This window comes from Kogia breviceps, chromosome 3 (genome assembly GCF_026419965.1).
Source record: "Kogia breviceps isolate mKogBre1 chromosome 3, mKogBre1 haplotype 1, whole genome shotgun sequence".
Lineage (NCBI taxonomy): Eukaryota > Metazoa > Chordata > Mammalia > Artiodactyla > Physeteridae > Kogia > Kogia breviceps.
The window spans coordinates 66,571,717-66,589,349 of record NC_081312.1 but is presented as its reverse complement, the minus strand read 5'-3'; the positions used below and the strand labels follow the sequence as shown (position 1 = coordinate 66,589,349).

At 38.6% G+C, this 17,633-nt stretch overlaps 1 protein-coding gene across 4 annotated transcripts in view; it reads left to right on the top strand.

Moving 5' to 3' along the window:
- The window catches only part of AKAP6 (A-kinase anchoring protein 6), a 506,591-nt gene that overhangs the window by 235,832 nt on the left and 253,126 nt on the right, over positions 1 to 17,633 (top strand). For all 4 annotated transcript variants that reach the window (XM_059059544.2, XM_059059543.2, XM_067028592.1 and 1 more), the window contains one exon: positions 2,394 to 2,516. In XM_059059544.2, the coding sequence (XP_058915527.1) occupies positions 2,394 to 2,516 (123 nt within the window). The remainder of the gene's footprint in view (positions 1 to 2,393; positions 2,517 to 17,633) is intronic.

Sequence of the window (17,633 nt, the reverse complement as noted above, 5' to 3'; positions counted from 1 at the left end):
TTTAGAAAGTTTAAGAGTAAGATGCTTTAAAAGCACCTCATTAAGGAACTTTCAAAATGCAGATGATTTGATTCCTCCAGCAAATGATTTATTTGGAAGTGGGAAGTGTGCTGTCAACTGATGGTAGTAACAGGCTAACGGCTGTTCCATTTTCTCCCAAGTTGGATGACCAAGGTTTCTTCCAGGGGTTGAATCCTGGCTTGGCTCCAATCATCAGGCTCTCAGAACATGTATCAAATATGAGTATGGCAAGGGGCCCACCGAGGAGGAAACAATTAAGGGGGTAGCCCAAGAGGACTGGGACCTGTAGACTGGTCACCCTCAGTGTGCCCCGGGAGAGCTCGGCAGGGAGTCAGAGAAAGGTAATGGAAGAGGGGCCAAAAGGGACGAGAAGGACACCAGTGGTAGAAAGTGACAGGGGAGAGACTGAACAGATGAGATACAGGAGTCTGAATGATGAAGGCTAAAATGTGGCCTTTCAAAGGTTTTTAATTCAGCCTGTAGCAGTGAGTTGAACGTGTGTAAAATGTGCTTTTTACATAGTGCAGCATTGGATTGTGCCATGAAGAAAATGTGATTTTTATAGTTGTCTTTGACTCTCCAGGTAAGTATGTGTGAACTCAGAATATTAGAGAAACAAACAGGTCAAATACTAAAAACAGAGAAACAAATTTGGGTATAGACAGAATTCTGATATGGACAGAGTACACTTCACAGGAAAATCCACGAGTGTGTCCCAACTCTTTATTGCTTGTGAAACATTTTCTAATGATTAAAATTACCTGAATTCAGTAGGCCAGTGCTTAGACATGCTTTATGTTCAGCTGAAATTTTTACTTCAGTGATATTTATCATTTTATTCCCAGTAATGTCCAACAGTGTGCTTTACACAGAGTAGGTGCTTAATAAATATTTGTTAAAAGAATGAATGAGTGACCGATATATCTCCTGTACTAGGATTTGATTTATATTACAAAGTAAGTAAAATTTTGTATTTTTTTCTCATTTTCCTATGTTGTTACTTATGTCAGCCTCATTTTCCTTCATTCACACCACAGAGACTCTAGCAGAGCTTCTGAAAATGAGCATCAAATATTCGTCGTCTGCATCCAAATGTGAATTCTCCTGCACATTGCATGGTTCGGTGTATAGAGTGGAGCCTACTTGGTTTCTCTAAGAATAGCCGTCTCATGATATGGGGATAGTAGTCAGTACACTGTCCACTACACAGAACACTGGTGACAGTACACACAGAAATGGGCTGGGAGAGGTGGAGAAATAGGTGACAAAGGTATCAAGAATCGGATGGACTACCGTTTCATTTGCTTTCATGATTTCTGTTTATATTTTTGTGGCTACACGTGTAAGCAGGAGGGGAGGTGGAAAGCTAAGATTCCCCCTGATAGGGAGGAGTGTTTAGCTTTTTATTACAAGTTAACTCACAAGTTGAGCATTAAAATATTAATCAAAATTAATCAAAAGGTAAATCTGAAAAATGGGTTAAGTTCAATAGGGAAATAGCTCTCAAGCCATCTCAATGAGTTCAAATGTAGAAGCCTGTCCTTTCTCCTCTTGACCTCAAGGTGGTGCTGTTTACCCAGCCATGGCAAGCAGGTGCCCAGCCCCGTTTCCTTCCCCTAAGGTTCACAGCTGGGCTTTCATTTTTTCAAAATATTTTCAGTTTCCACAGATGTGTTCTTTTAAATGGTCAATAAATTTTTATAACCACTATTTGAAAACTTTCAAGATTGTTGTGAATTGTGTTTCTTAGCCAAGAATATTTTTTTATGTCCAGGACACACCCAGAGTTAGGCGTTTACATTTGTTCCTTGGTCCTCTACCTTTCCTTGCTTCTTAAAACCCAGATTCAGTCACAGACATTTGGGCTGTTAGTAGAACTCATCACTCATCCAAGTCCCTTTAAACACTTTTGTAATTTAAAAATAGATTTCTAGTTCAGTTAAGGCACCTCAACTTCATGGGCTTCTGAGTAAAGAATACCATCTTTATAGGAGTACTTTTATCCCCCAAAGCCAACGGGTATTCCTAGCAGACCTGACCTGAATTTTTGGTGAGGGAGTGCTTGTCAGACACCCAGAAATGTTTGGATGATTTGAGGTCACCTTTCCAATGACACCCTGCAGTCCAATCCAAATTCCTCAAAAAAAGTGTTCCTAGGAAAAAACTAAGAGGGAGTCATGGACAGTTTCTTTCCATTTTAAAGATTTCAGTGGCAAGAATGGTGGGAATTTTTTTGTACAACATGGAAATAGGATGGGAGTGCAATGGTATCAATTTTACCATCGACAAGGTTTGGAATTTTTAAGATTGGCTTTAAAAAATAACCAGTTAACATGCTTTGCTTGTCCTTTTTTCCTCTTTTCTGTCACAAGGGGTTTGTAAACAAGCTGGATGAATTTATTCAATGGTTAAACGAAGCCATGGAAACCACTGAGAATTGGACACCTCCCAAAGCAGAGACGGATGGCCTTAAACTGTACCTGGAGACGCACTTGGTAGGCAAGACTGTGCTGCTCTTGCTGTTAGTTAGGGAAGGATTTTAATGTGCTGCTTGTTTGTTTATGGAGAATATCAGTTTTACTTATCAGAAGTCATTATATGCTAATAAACCAAGTTTTAATGGGGTAAACTGCAGAAGCTGAAAATTTACAGGCATTTCAAGTAATACTATGAAATCTAAATCCTCCATATTTCAAGCTATTTTTTCAAAACTTTTTCCAGAAAGGTAAGTAATTATTTTTAAAAATACCTTAGAAAATTTTACTAGACCTTTGCTCTCTAAAGTGACAATTGAAGGTTTTCCTCTTCTTAAAAAAAAAAAGTAATTTTGATGACCATTCTAAGTTTTCTAGAATTCTTGTAAAATTAATGAACCTCTCATTATCAAGAGAGTCTACTTTATCTGCTCTACATTGGGTTATTTTAATAAAATATTTAAAACGATGATCTCCATCATTTTTGCTGCTATGTGGGTTTCTCAGCATATAATTAATACAACTGTCATTACACTGGTCCCTGTGCACAGGGAAATCCATGGAGAGGAAGTAGAAAACACTTGGATGAATATGCTCCTGAATATGTTAGAAGCAAGAATTATAGACTGGGGGACATTTGATGAACCTCATGAGGTTTTTACTGAATGCTTCAAATGGCCGATATCAATTATGAAGGGGTGGAAACCAAGTAGTGGAGTGTGATAAAGCATGAAGAAAAAGCACGTTGTCATAGGAAATGAAAATTCAAGCTTTAAGGATCTCATCTTTATTCCTTTCACTGATAGCATAAAATCGACAAAGGCAATGAACACGAATCCTTGGGTACCCGACTGTGGGGCTGATTTTCTGCCCCTCTTACATACTCAGAATTTGGATTGAGTAAACAATGTGTGGGAGTCCTGCATGTATGTTAGTTCACAGGGTTCCAGAACTGTTCCCTGTGATATTAAGTGAGAGAAGGAGAGAGAGGGAGAAGAGAGAAGGAGAGAAGAGGGGGAAGACAGAGAGGATGTTTTAGTTTTTTGCTGTTTGCAGTGTATTTTATATCATTGCAAGAAAAACAGCCTCAAAATCCTATTTCTGCCTGCAAATAGTCTTGTGAAAGATTAAAAAAAAAAATCACAAAACTGGTAGAGGATGCTTCTGTTTTTAGAGACCTGGGTTGATGGTATGTAAAAATGCCAGTGACCCTAACCACCTCTCTTGTACGTGGGTTTTTAAACACTGCCCTTAGTGTTCAATTCTGTTGAGTAGAGCCTTGATTTTTTTTTTTTAAGAGGGCATTTCATAATAGCAAGATAAAGATATTCAGTGCTTTATAATGTAAATTGTATTAATTAGAATGTCAACTTTTCACTGGCATTGTTCTGACAGAAATTCTAATCTGTGTTTAAACAGGAATATATGAACTTTATTTCACATTAAGTGTGCTGTCTTAATTTCTCTTGATTTAATATTTTATGGAAAACACACATTTAGCTTTTGAGGTCCCAGAGGGCATGGAGACACAAAGGGCACTTTAACTCTAGACTATTTATTGAAATGAAAGCCAGGCTAAGAGAATATGAACCAAGGTCTCTCCTCTCTTTGGGAGTTGAGTGACATAACCTCTTTGTAACCAACGTGCACTCCGGGTCTCAAATCCGTAGTACGGAATTCTTTACTTAGCATCCCTGTGTTGGCCTCTGTCTCATTCTAGCCCAACACTATCCACTAGAACTTTCTGTGATGATGGAATATTCTATATTGCACATCCAATGTGCAATAACTAACCACACCTATCTACTGAGCACTTGAAATGTGGCTAGAGCAAATGAGGAAATGAATTTCTAACTCTAATTAACTTACGTTTGCATTTAAATTGCCACACGTGGCTTGTGACCACTGTATTGTAGTCCTGTAAATTGTGGAACGCTTTACAGACATAATGAATGGCAAGTATCCAGTACCTGCCTCATAATGACATTCTCATCCAAAATGTGAAAATCATTATCCCCTTTGCTGTGGATCTCTACCTCAGATCCACAACAAACAGCCCTTCTTAAAATGTTTATCTCGTAAAGAATAACCTTGTTCCCGCCTAATGGTCAACACTTTCTTGAATGAATTTTCTCCACCATCATGTCTGTATTAGTTGGGCTAGAGATAACATAGGAACATCTTTACCTCTGCTTTGTGAATAGTGAGGGACTGTAATATCCAGATTTGTTCACTGTTGTTAACTCACAATTTCAGGGGCTGAAATTGTGAATAATACTGTTTAACAAGTTACTAAAGACCTACTGGGTGGGGATTGCCATTGAATGATACTTAAGACAATTACTGAGACTGTTTTATTGCATGCTGTGTCTGCTAGTCTAGATACAGCCTGTTGTTTACACATCTTTCAAACAAACTGAGTTACTGTCTATCTGAGCACAATGTCTATCTACATATCTCCTGAGCAATATTGTCATTTATATTTTTTATTGTATTTCCTTACTGTGGCGCTGAGTTAATATTAAGTTATTCTTCTCAAAAGAAGGCAAAAAGTATCTACCTTTCCATAAAGAAAGTATATAAATAAGTCTAGAGATTTATATTTCTTAGTTCACACTGTATAAGACATTACTGCTCCTTAATGAGTGGGCAAGAGGTATTTATTTGCAAGATTATCTAGTCTGTAGACTTAGCTACATGAGTTTCATTAAACATCTCTATAGAGTCTATAATTTAAACATTAAACCAACAGATGTACAAGCCTCTGATTCCGGTGTCTCCCCTGAGTTAATAATGTGTTAGAATAGTTGGCACCCTGCAATATTTATTATAAACAAAAGCAAATAAACAATAACAAAAGTTGTACATTTATATTTTGATACTTAATTCAATTCTTTTCCATAACAGTAACCAAGGGTTTTCACCAACACAAATCAATTAAACCTTCACAGTACCTTTATGAGAGATATGAAGGAGCTTTATTCTAACTGTAAGAAAAACTGTGAAATTGCGATGATACATCATTGATTTTCCATGATAATTAATCATCTGCTTGCAACCTGGCTGCTCCTTCAAAAATACAATTCCTGTCTTTTTAGAAAATGACATTTGCAGGAAAATGTTTGAATTTTGCAAGTATTGAGCATATTAGACATTCATCTTTGAAAACCACTTTTAAAATAGCATTGTATACATATGTTCTTGAATGGATTCCCTTCTTCTTCACCTCTGTCCACTTTTTTAACAGCTTCATTGAGGTATAATTGGCATACTAAATTGTATATACTTAATGTAAACAATTTTGCAAGTTTTGACAAATTGACAAATGTATACACCCATGAAACCGTCACCACAGTCAAGGTGGTGAACATATCCATCACCTCCAAAAGCCTCTTCATGACCCTTTGTAATTGCTCCCTCCCTTCCCTCTCAGCCTTTCCTTCATCCCTAAGTAATCAAGGGTCTATTTTCTGTCACTGTTAGATTGCACTTTCTAGAATTTTGCATAAATGGAATCAAACAACATGTTCCCTTTCTCTCTCTCTCTTTTTTTTTTTTCTTTTTTGATCTGGTTTCTTTCACCCAGCATACTTATTTTGATGTTGTATGTTCCAATTGTTCATTCATTTTTATTGCTGAATAGTATTCCATTGCACAGTTATAACACAATTTGTTTACCCATTCAACTGATGGTGGACACTAAGGTTGTTTCCCTCACTACCATTTTTATTGGCTAAAGAAGCAAAAGTCACCAAAAATTACATGTAAGTAGAAGCATCATAAATAGTTCTTCGTGGACTATTTAGATTTTTTTCCTTTGAAAGAATTTATATTATCTTCAGAGTTAGACTGCTGAAGAGTAAAGCAGCAGAGCATGACAGCAACTTCTCCCTCAAGAGATTACATTTCATGTCCATTTGCTTCCGAAAAGGTAACTGTCATCTCCCCGATAGTTTTTATCCATGCCTAATTCACAAAATGGTACCACATCATATGCAATCAATTGCAGGAAAACAAAGCAGAATTTTAAAAAAATCTGTAGCCAATCAGAGTATCTAGTAGGAGAAAGCAAAGTCAAACTGACACCAGACATCTGTGCGATAATTAGGAAAAAGAGCCAAGCATAAAGGCCTGGCTTAAACTTGGGAGATAAATTTGCATAGGTAGCACCATGTCATGTTGGGCAAACATTAACCAACCACATAGAAATAGCCTTGGAAAAACAACATTCTTAATTCAATTTGATGAATGAGAAAACATGGGGGAAATGGTGATGATGAGTTCATATATGTTAAGCACCTGCGAGTGCCAGGCAGTTGTTTATGTGTTAGGAATACATGATGAATGAGTTTCGCTTCTTTTTTTCTAGGGATTTGCAATCTAAGGGAAATGACCATAGATTAAATGTAGTCATCTGTGGACCCATAAATGATGAATGTAATATAGTTTTGAGCAGTAAACTTCTTGTAGGATAAGCAAAGTACTGTTTGGAGCATAGAGCAAAGTTTTATTAGTTCTTCCTCAGGGTAGGGAAGGCTCAGAGAGGTAATTTGATGTAGACCTCACAGGCCATATATGATTTGTTGGATAAAGAGGGGAGGAGAGGAGATGGGAGGAAATTTTATGGGCAAGTAAGGGAGGTGGGGTGAGCCATCTGGTGTGGCTGAGGCTAAGTTGTGTCCTGCAGGTTAGGGCTGGGTGGTAAAAGAGATTGTGTGTCCTTTTAATGGATTGAACTTTTCTCTGGGAGCAATGGGGACTCAATGAAGGTTTGATTTTATTTTAAAATAGGAGAGTGACAAGAATCAACAGTAAATTCCATGGGGGAAGGGTCAGCTTGCCATAGATTAACTGGATAAGTCCATGGCTTAAATGAGAGAATAACAGTGAGCATAATGGAAAATGGATTTGAGTATAACAATCTGCCCTTGAAGGGTCTGAAATTTTTTCCTCATTCCTTATTGTGTCATTACTCTAAGTACTTATAAAAACAGACTGAATTAAATTAATAATATGACTGGCTAACAAAAGCTCAGTACAGATGTTTTCCTGCCTTTACCATCTATATTTAGGTATTTATATCATTTTTTTAAAATAGCTTTCATTTGTATCATAAGAAAAACAATATACTTCTCACAAAGTTTTTAGTCATACCAGAAAATTTCCCCCAATACATTCAGCTGTGTTTCTTTTGCTTGCCCTTCTGTGTCTACCTGTGTTCCATTTCTTGTTGCTTGAAGTGAAGAGGTGACAGGCTCTCTGTTTTCCCACTTCCTGGTGCCCATCTCTCCCTGCCTACCCTCCTCTGCTGAGAGGACAGGCAGTTCTGGCCCAAGAAAGCTGAGCTTCACAACACGAGCAGCTACCACATGCCTGTACTCTTCAGTTAACAATAGACACTCGATCACGATTCAAAAGCCTGAGCTGTCTCAGTTTGGCTGCCAACCCCCTTAGCCTTGCTGAGTAGGGCTCGTGGCTTCATAGGACCTTTGAAGTTCCATTTGCTTGTCCCCCTTGATTCCTGTCAGTTTAAGGTGAGTAGCTGAGAGTTTAGCAGGGAGAAGCATTACTTCTCTTTGAGGGATTTGAGATACTCGACTCCCAGCCTTGACTGACTTACTATGGTAGCTTTTGGATGGAAAGATCTGCTGGAAATTTATAGCACTTAGGCATTTTGAGGTTGATGCCTGGGGACAGGAGGCTCATTTTGGACGTGTGAAAGTCCTGGACCACATTCTTTTGCTCATATAACTTATTCTGTGCATCTAGGAGACAAATAGTGTTGTCTTCCCTTTTCAGTTAAAAAGGATCCCTGAACTGCTCCAAGCACCTGGGAATGTACATTTTGCCTGACTCAATTTAGGGACTCTTGTTCCCATCATTTAAAAAATTGCTGTCGGAGATTGGTTCAAGGTGGCAGAGTAGAAGGATGTGCGCTAATTCCCTTTTGCAAGAGCACCGGAATCACAACTAACAGCTGAACAGTCATTGACAGGAAGACACTGGAACTCACCAAAAAAGATACCCCACATCCAAAGACAAAGGAGAAGCCACAATGAGATGGTAGGATCACAATAAAATCAATTCCCATAACTGCTGGGTGGGTGACTCACAAACTGGAGAACACTTATACCACAGAAGTCCACCCACTGGAGTGAAGGTTCTGAGCCCCACCTCAGGCTTCCCAACCTGCAGGTCCGGCAACGGGAGGAGGAATTCCTAGAGAAGCAGACTTTGAAGGCTAGTGGGATTTGATTGCAGGACTTCTACAGGACTGGGGGAAACAGAGACTCCACTCTTGGAGGGCACATACCAAGTAGTGTGTGCATCGGGACCCAGGGGAAAGAGCAGTGACCCCAAGGGAGACTGAACCAGACCTACCTGCTAGTTTGGGAGGGTCTCCTGCAGAGGCTGAGGGTGGCTGCGGATCACTGTGAGGACAAGGACACTGGCAATGGAAGTTCTGGGAAGTACTCCTTGGCATGAGCCCTCCCAGAGTCTGCCATTAGCCCCACCAAAGATCTGCGTAGCCTCCAGAATTGGGTTGCCTCAGGCCAAACAACTAACATGGAGGGAACCCAGCCCCACCCATCAGCAGAGAAGCGGATTAAAGTTTTACTGAGCTCTGTCCACCAGAGCAACACCCAGCTCTACCCACCACCATTCCCTCCCATCAGGAAACTTGCACAAGCCTCTTAGATAGCCTCATCCACCAGAGGGCAGACAGCAGAAACAAGAAGAACTACAATCCTGCAACCTGTGGAACAAAAACCACATTCACAAAAAGATAGACAAGATGAAAAGGCAGAGGGCTATGTACCAGATGAAGGAACAATATAAAACCCCAGAAAAACAACTAAATGAAGTGGAGAGAGGCAACCTTCCAGAAAAAGAATTCAGAATAATGATAGTGAAAACGATCCAGGACCTCAGAAAAAGAATGGAGGCAAAGATCAAGATGATGCAAGAAATGTTTAACATAGACCTAAAAGAATTTAAAAAAAACACCTAGAAGAATTAAAGAACAAACAAACAGAGATGAACAGTACAGTAACTGAAATGAATAATACACTAGAAGGAATTAATAGCAGAATAACTGAGGCAGTAAAACGGATAAGTGACCTGGAAGACAGAATGGTGGAATTCACTGCTGCAGAACAGAATAAAGAAAAAAGAATGAAAAGAAATGAAGACAGCCTAAGAGACCTCTGGGACAACAATAAACACAACATTCACATGATAAGGGTCCCAGAAGGAGAAGAGAGAGAGAAAGGACCTGAGAAAATATTTGAAGAGATTATAGTCAGAAACTTCCCAAACAAGGGAAAGGAAATAGCCACCCAAGTCCAGGAAGCTCAGACAGTCCCAGGCAGGATAAATCCAATGAGAAACATGCCGAGACACATAGTAATCAAATTGACAAATATTAAAGACAAAAATTATTGAAAGCAGCAAGGGAAAAATGACAAATAACATACAAGGGAACTCCCATAAGGTTAACAGCTGATTTCTCAGCAGAAACTCTACAAGCCAGAAGGGAGTGGCATGATATATTTGAAGTGATGAAAGGGAAGAGCCTACAACCAAGATTACTCTACCCGGCAAGGATCTCATTCAGATTCGATGGAGAAATCAAATGCTTTACAGACAAGCAAAAGCTAAGAGATTTCAGCAACACCAGACCAGCTATACAACAAATGCTAAAGGAACTTCTCTAAGTGGGAAACATAAGAGAAGAAAAGGACCTACAAAAACAAACCCAAAACAATTAAGAAAATGGTCATAGGATCATACATATCGATAACTACCTTAAACGTGAATGGATTAAATGCTCGAACCAAAAGACACAGGCTTGCTGAATGGATACAAAAACAAGACCCATTTATACACTGTCTACAAGGGACCCACTTCAGACCTAGGGACACATACAGACTGAAAGTGAGGGGATGGAAAAAGTTATTCCATACAAATGGAAATGAAAGCTGGAGTAACAATACTCATATCAGATAAAATAGACTTTAAAATAAAGAATGTTACAAGAGACAAGGAAGGACACTACATAATGATCAAGGGATCCATCCAAGAAGAAGATATAACAATTATAAATATATATGCACCCAACATAGGAGCATCTCAATACATAAGGAAATTGCTAACAGCTATAAAAGAGGAAATTGACAGTAACACAACAATAGTGGAGGACTTTAACACCTCACTTACACCAATGGACAGATCATCCAGACAGAAAATTAATAAGGAAACACAAGCTTTAAATGACACATTAGAGAAGATGGACTTTATTGATATTTATAGGACATTCCATCCAAAAACAGCAGATTAATCTTTCTTCTCAAGTGCACACGGAACATTTGCCAGGATATAGATCACATCTTGGGTCACAAATCAAGCCCTAGTAAATTTAAGAAAATTGAAATCATATCAAGCATTTTTTCTGAACACAACGCTATGAGATTAGAAATCAGTTACAGAGAAAAAAACATAAAAGACACAAACGCATGGAGGCTAAACAGTATGTTACTACATAACCAAGAGATTACTGAAGAAATCAAAGAGGAAATTAAAAAATTTCTAGAGACAAATGATGATGAAAACACGATGATCCAAAACCTATGGGATGCAGCAAAAGCAGTTCTAAGAGGGAAGTTTATAGCAATACAAGCCTACCTCAAGAAACAAGAAAAATCTCAAATAAACAATCTAACCTTACACCTAAAGGAACTAGAGAAAGAAGAACAAACAAAACCCAAAGTTAGTAGAAGGAAAGGAATCATAAAGATCAGATCAGAAATAAATGAAATAGAAACAAAGAAAACAATAGCAAAGAACAATAAAACAAAAAGCTGGTTCTTTGAGAAGTTAAACAAAATTGATAAACCATTAGCCAGACTCATCAAGAAAAAGAGGGAGAGGACTCAAATCAATAGAATTAGAAATGAAAAAGGAGACATTACAACAGACACCGCAGAAATACAAAGCATCCTAAGAGACTACTACAAGCAACTCTATGCCAATAAAATGGACAACCTGGAAGAAATGGACAAATTCTTAGAAAGGGGTAACCTTCCAAGACTGAACCAGGAAGAAATAGAAAATATGAACAGACCAATCACAAGTAATGAAATGGAAACTGTGATTTAAAATGTTCCAACAAACAAAAGTCCAGGACCAGATGGCTTCATGGGTGAATTCTATCAAACATTTAGAGAAGAGCTAACACCCATCCTTCTCAAACTCTTCCAAAAAATTGTAGAGGAAGGAACACTCCCAAACTCATTGTATGAGGCCACCATCACCCTGATACCAAAACCAGACAAAGATACTACAAAAAAAGAAAATTAAAGACCAATATCATTGATGAATGTAGATGCAAAAATCTTCAACAAAATACTAGCAAACAGAATCCAATAACACATTAAAAGGATCATACACCATGATCAAGTGGGGTTTATCCCAGGGATGCAAAGATTCTTCAATATATGCAAATCAATTAATGTGATACACCATATTAACAATTTGATCATCTCAATAGATGCAGAAAGAGCTTTTGACAAAATTCAACACCCATTTATGATTAAAACTATCCAGAAAGTGGGCATACAGGGAACCTACCTCAACATAATAAAGGCTATATATGACAAACTCACAGCAAACATCATTCTCAATGGTGAAAAACTGAAACAATTTCCTCTAAGATCAGGAACAAGACAAGGATGTCCACTCTCACCACTATTATGCAACATAGTTTTGGAAGTCCTAGCCACGGCAATCAGAGAAGAAAAGGAAATAAAAGTATACAAATTGGAAAAGAAGGAGTAAAACTGTCACTGTTTGCAGATGACATGATACTGTATATAGAGAATCTTAAAGATGCTACCAGAAAACTACTAGAGCTAATCAATGAATTTGGTGAACTAGCAGGATACAAAACTAATGCACAGAAATCTCTTGCATTCCTATACACTAATGATGAAAAATCTGAAAGAGAAATTAAGGAAACACTGCCATTTACCACTGCAACAAAAGAATAAAATACCTAGTAATAAACCTACCTAAGGAGACAAAAGACCTGTATACAGAAAACTGTAAGACACTGGTGAAAGAAATTAAAGATGATAGAAACAGATGGAGAGATATACCATGTTCTTGGAGTGGAAGAATCAATATTGTGAAAATGACTCTACTACCCAAAGCAATCTACAGATTCAATGCAATCCCTATCAAATTACCAATGGCATTTTTCACAGAACTAGAACAAAAGATCTTAAAATTTGTATGGAGACACAAAAGAAGCCAAATAGCCAAAGCTGTCTTTAGGGAAAAAAACAGAGCTGGAGGAATCAGACTCCCTGACTTCAGACTATACTAAAAAACTACAGTAATCAAGACAATATGGTACTGGCACAAAAACAGAAATATAGATCAATGGAAGAGGATAGAAAGTCCAGATATAAACCCACGCACATATGGTCACCTAATCTATGACAAAGGAGGCAAGGATATACAATGGAGAAAAGACAGTCTCTTCAATAAGTGGTGCTGGGAAACCTGGACAGCTACATGTAAAAGAATGAAATTAGAACACTCCCTAACACTATACATCAAAAATAAACTCAAAATGGATTTGATACCTAAATGTATGACCAGACACTATAAAACACTTAGAGGAAAACATAGGCAGAACACTCTTTGACATAAATCACAGCAAGATCTTTTTCAATCCACCTCCTGGAGTAATGGGAATAAAAACAAAAATAAACAAATGGGACCTAATGAAACTTAAAAGCTTTTGCAAAGCAAAGGAAACTACAAACAAGACAAAAAGACAACCCTCAGAATGGGAGAAAATATTTGCAAAAGTATCAAGCGACAAAGGTTTAATCTCCAAAATATGTAAACAACTCATGTAGCTCAATATTAAAAAAACAAACAACCCAATGAAAAAATGGGCAGAAGACATATATAGAGATTTCTTCAAAGAAGACATACAGGTAGCCAAGAAGCACATGAAAACGTGCTCAACATCACTAATTATTAAAGAAATACTAATCAAAACTACAGTGAGGTATCAGCTCACACAAGTTAGGATGGGCATCATCAGAAAATCTACAAACAACAAATGCTGGAGAGAGTATGGAGAAAAGGGAACCCTCTTGCACTGTTGGTGCGAATGTAAATTGATACAGCCCCCATGGAGAACAGTATGGAGGTTCCTTAAAAAACTAAAAATAGAATTACCATATGATCCAGCAATCCCACTCCTGGGCATATACCCTGAGAAAACCATAATTCAAAAAGACACATGCACCCCAATATTCATTGCAGCACTATTTACAATAGCCAGGTCATGGAAGCAACCTAAATGCCCATCGACAGACGAGTGGATAAAGAAGATGTGGTACATATATACAATGGAATATTACTTAGCCATAAAAAGGAACGAAATTGGGTCATTTGTTGAGATGTGGATAGATATAGGGACTGTCATACGGAGAGAAGTAAGTCAGAAAGAGAAAAACAAATATTGTATATTAACGCACATATGTGGTGCCTAGAAAAATGGTGCAGATGAACCAGTTTGCAGGGCAGAAATAGAGACAACCATGTAGAGAACAAACGTATGGACACCAAGGGGGGAAAGTGGCGGTGGTGTGATGAATTGGGAGATTGGGATTGACATGTATACACTAATATGCATAAAATGGATAACTAATAAGAACCTGCTGTATAAAAAATAAATAAAATAATTTTAAAAAGATAAAGATTGCTGTCACCCAGACATTTTACCGATTTATTACTTTATTCTTTTTCTGTGGAATGTGATGACTGTTTTAAAGTAGAATGACAGAGAAATACTGGATTTATTGAGCACTTGCTATTTAGGGTGGTGGTATGCTAAGCACCGAAGAGACAGTTTGCAGACTGCCTTGTAGTATGAGGGTTTATGCACTATCGAAGGACACCATGTATGGACAAGAGCCAGTGCGTGACCTAACTTACTTGAGCCAGGATGCTGTCACCCACTATCTGTCTCCCTGTGTAGACCCATGTGCAGATCTTACTTATCTACTGTGTTACATGGAATTTTGGAATCTTGAAGCAATTCAGCTGGCATAAATGATATTAAGATAAAAGTTTCAGGCCTGAAACAGATCTCTACTCTAGCCAGAAAAATACCTGTCGTATCTACTAAAGGTTGTTGTGAAGATCACATAAACCTGTTGTAAGTGAGGATGCTTTGTTCATTTTGGGGGAGTTGTGCGCACCCCTCGGAGACCCTGAGAACAGGTGGTGTGAGAATCTCGGGTATTCCTAGAGAGGTTGAATCTCTCCCCACCTACCCTGCCCTAATGATTCACCTGTGACTGTCACCTCCTTGAGGGACTGCTTGTGTCTTTTTGGTGTCTGCTCTGACACCCTGCCCTGCACGTGCATAATAAGTACTAAACAAATCTGTTAAATGAATAAATGAGCATTTGTAAAAGCAGTGTTACAACCATTATAGCAGCAAATTATAGCTAATGTTATAAATCAGCAAACAATAACTGAGAATGTTTGCAAGGTAAATTATTTCCTCTACAGTTTCCAAATCAAAATGGACTCTGGTCACAGAGCTTTCTGGGTATTGTCTGGTATATTTGTGACAAGAAAAACACCTATAGAGGGAAAAAATAAGATAGTTTCTTCGCTTTCAGGGTGTAATTCATCCCCTTTGGCAAAAAACACAAGGAAAATAAAATATTAACTCAGATATTAGAAAGGTTAAGAAAATTCCACAGGTTAACATTACTATTTCAAAAGATGAAGACTGTATGACTACACAGGATGTTAATGACTTGACATTACGAAATTTATTAAATTTATTTTTAAAGCAATTTGGTTCCCCCTCTCAAATGCATGAAGCATCTGGGAGTTGGAATAGATCTGCCCCAGGCTGCCAAACAAATTTTTAATGGAACTGGAGTCCTTCAGGGATTGTCCTAAATCCACATAATATTCTTAGGTCTTGGTGTTTGCACTGGGACCTGTATATTAACAGATGTACGTGTGAATAATATACTTATATCCATCCATCACCTTGGTGACTCCACATCTGTAGGGGCTGCTGCACATCAATTATTCCACCACAGGGGGTAGAGAGATATTTGGGCCAGCATTGACCTCTTTTTCAATTAGGGCCTCAGAGCAGTGTGTTCTGGAAGTCACATGGTCCCTTTAGACAGAACCTCTGCAAATCCATTTGGCCTAATGTGGCCATGCTGGGAAGTCAATGTGGTTACCTGTGCCAGGTGTGGAGGTAGCATCCAGAGAAGCAAATGAAAATTTGGTCACTAAGAGGCACCATCAACATTCAGGATCTCTCCCATCTATCTAATCCTTGAATAAGATATTAGCAAGTCTATCAAAAAAAGAATGCCAGCCTTAGTAAAATATATTTACCTTCCACAAAAAAATGCAACTGCTTATTTGAAAGAAATTGTGATTTGGTTGAGGAGCTAAATTCACTTTCGAATGCTTGGAAATGTTTTTATTATCTGTGGTTTCAGGAAAAAAAGTTTCCTCAGGAAGAACAAGGATTTTTGTCTTTATATCTTTGTGGCTTTTTTTAAAAAAGGAAAACAGTGTTTTTATAATGCTTAGCTTTTTGTTCATGAACTTGGAACATCTTTCTCAAGAGTACATAGTGCTTTTCATTTTTTAAAGCGTCTGATATTATACGTGGTGGTGTGTTGCATATTGTCATAACTAATAAATCAATGACAAATGTAGCCACTTCATTTTGTTGGGGAGATATATAATTGTGGTGGTGGCTGACCATTTATTTAATTATGTGGTAGGTACCATATGATGAGAAGGTAAAGTTAAATTGATGATTTGGGCTATTTCAGCCAGGGTACAGTTTACATGGCAGTTACACCGGGATCATCTAAGTGTAATTGGCAAGTAATTTTGTAAGCGAAGGAACATGACAGCTCATTTACATGGTGTTCAATGAGTAAAATTTGGGGACATTTATCAACCACTTCCAAGTGAAGAGTGATTGCACCAATATAGCCCAAAATACTATAGGAAGCACTTTGAAAGCTTCATGGAAGGTTTTTGGTATGAATCTTCATTCATTTGCTCCTTGAACATTTATTAGGTGTGTGCTGTGTGCCAGGCACTGTCCTAGGCATTGAAGATACAAGCACAAATGAAAAGTGAAGTTCTACTCTCAGCTCATGGGTGGGAAGCAGACCCATCATCAATAGTTATACAACAGTGTAGTAAGTAGAGGTTTGAGCTCTGCAGTTACTGTGGATGCTGAGGAGGGGAAACCAGGAGGCTGGAAGATGGTCAGGGAAAACTTGCTAGCAAGGGTAACACCTGAGATGAATTTTAAAGGATGAGCAGGGCTGAGCCAGGGGAGAGGGAAAAGGACTTTTCAGGCAGAGGTGCAAGCAACAGCAGGATCTTAGATGAGCAAGATGACTGATGTGAGCTGGTACATTTCAAGGCAGACCTGGGACCCAAGAGGCAGACTTGAGTGGGATCCCAGAGGCTCTGTAGGTCATGCTGGAGGCTGGACCTTATCCTGCAACCTGGGGAAGCCGTCGGAGGCATTTAACAAGAGTTGTTTTGTAGACAGAACATTCTGTGTAATAAAATGTTTTTGTTGAGCTATTACAATATGCCAGGCTCTGTTCTACAGGTATCAAGGCATTTCATCCTCACAGCAACCCCGTGAGATAGGCACTAACATATCCCCCTTTTTACCTATGAAGAAACTGAGCACAAAGAGATAGCCCAGAGCTACACAGGGGGTGATGGAGGAGCCAGGATTTGAACCCAGGCTTGTCCAGCTCCAGAGCCTATGCTTGTCCCCAGCACCCACACCATGTCATTAGTCCCCTTGATATAATCAACTGCAACCCCCCTGTTTTTAAGATACACATTCCCCACCTCCTGTCCCCGCCGCTAGACTGTGAGCCCTATGGGGCCAGGAACTATATTTCTCTTGCTTACAGCCACATCCCTCAAGCTTAGGATGATGCCTGCACCTTCATAGGCATGCCACAAATAAAGAAAAAAAAATGTAGCTTTGAGGGGGTCGTGACTGGAAGCTGTTGAAGTCAGCCT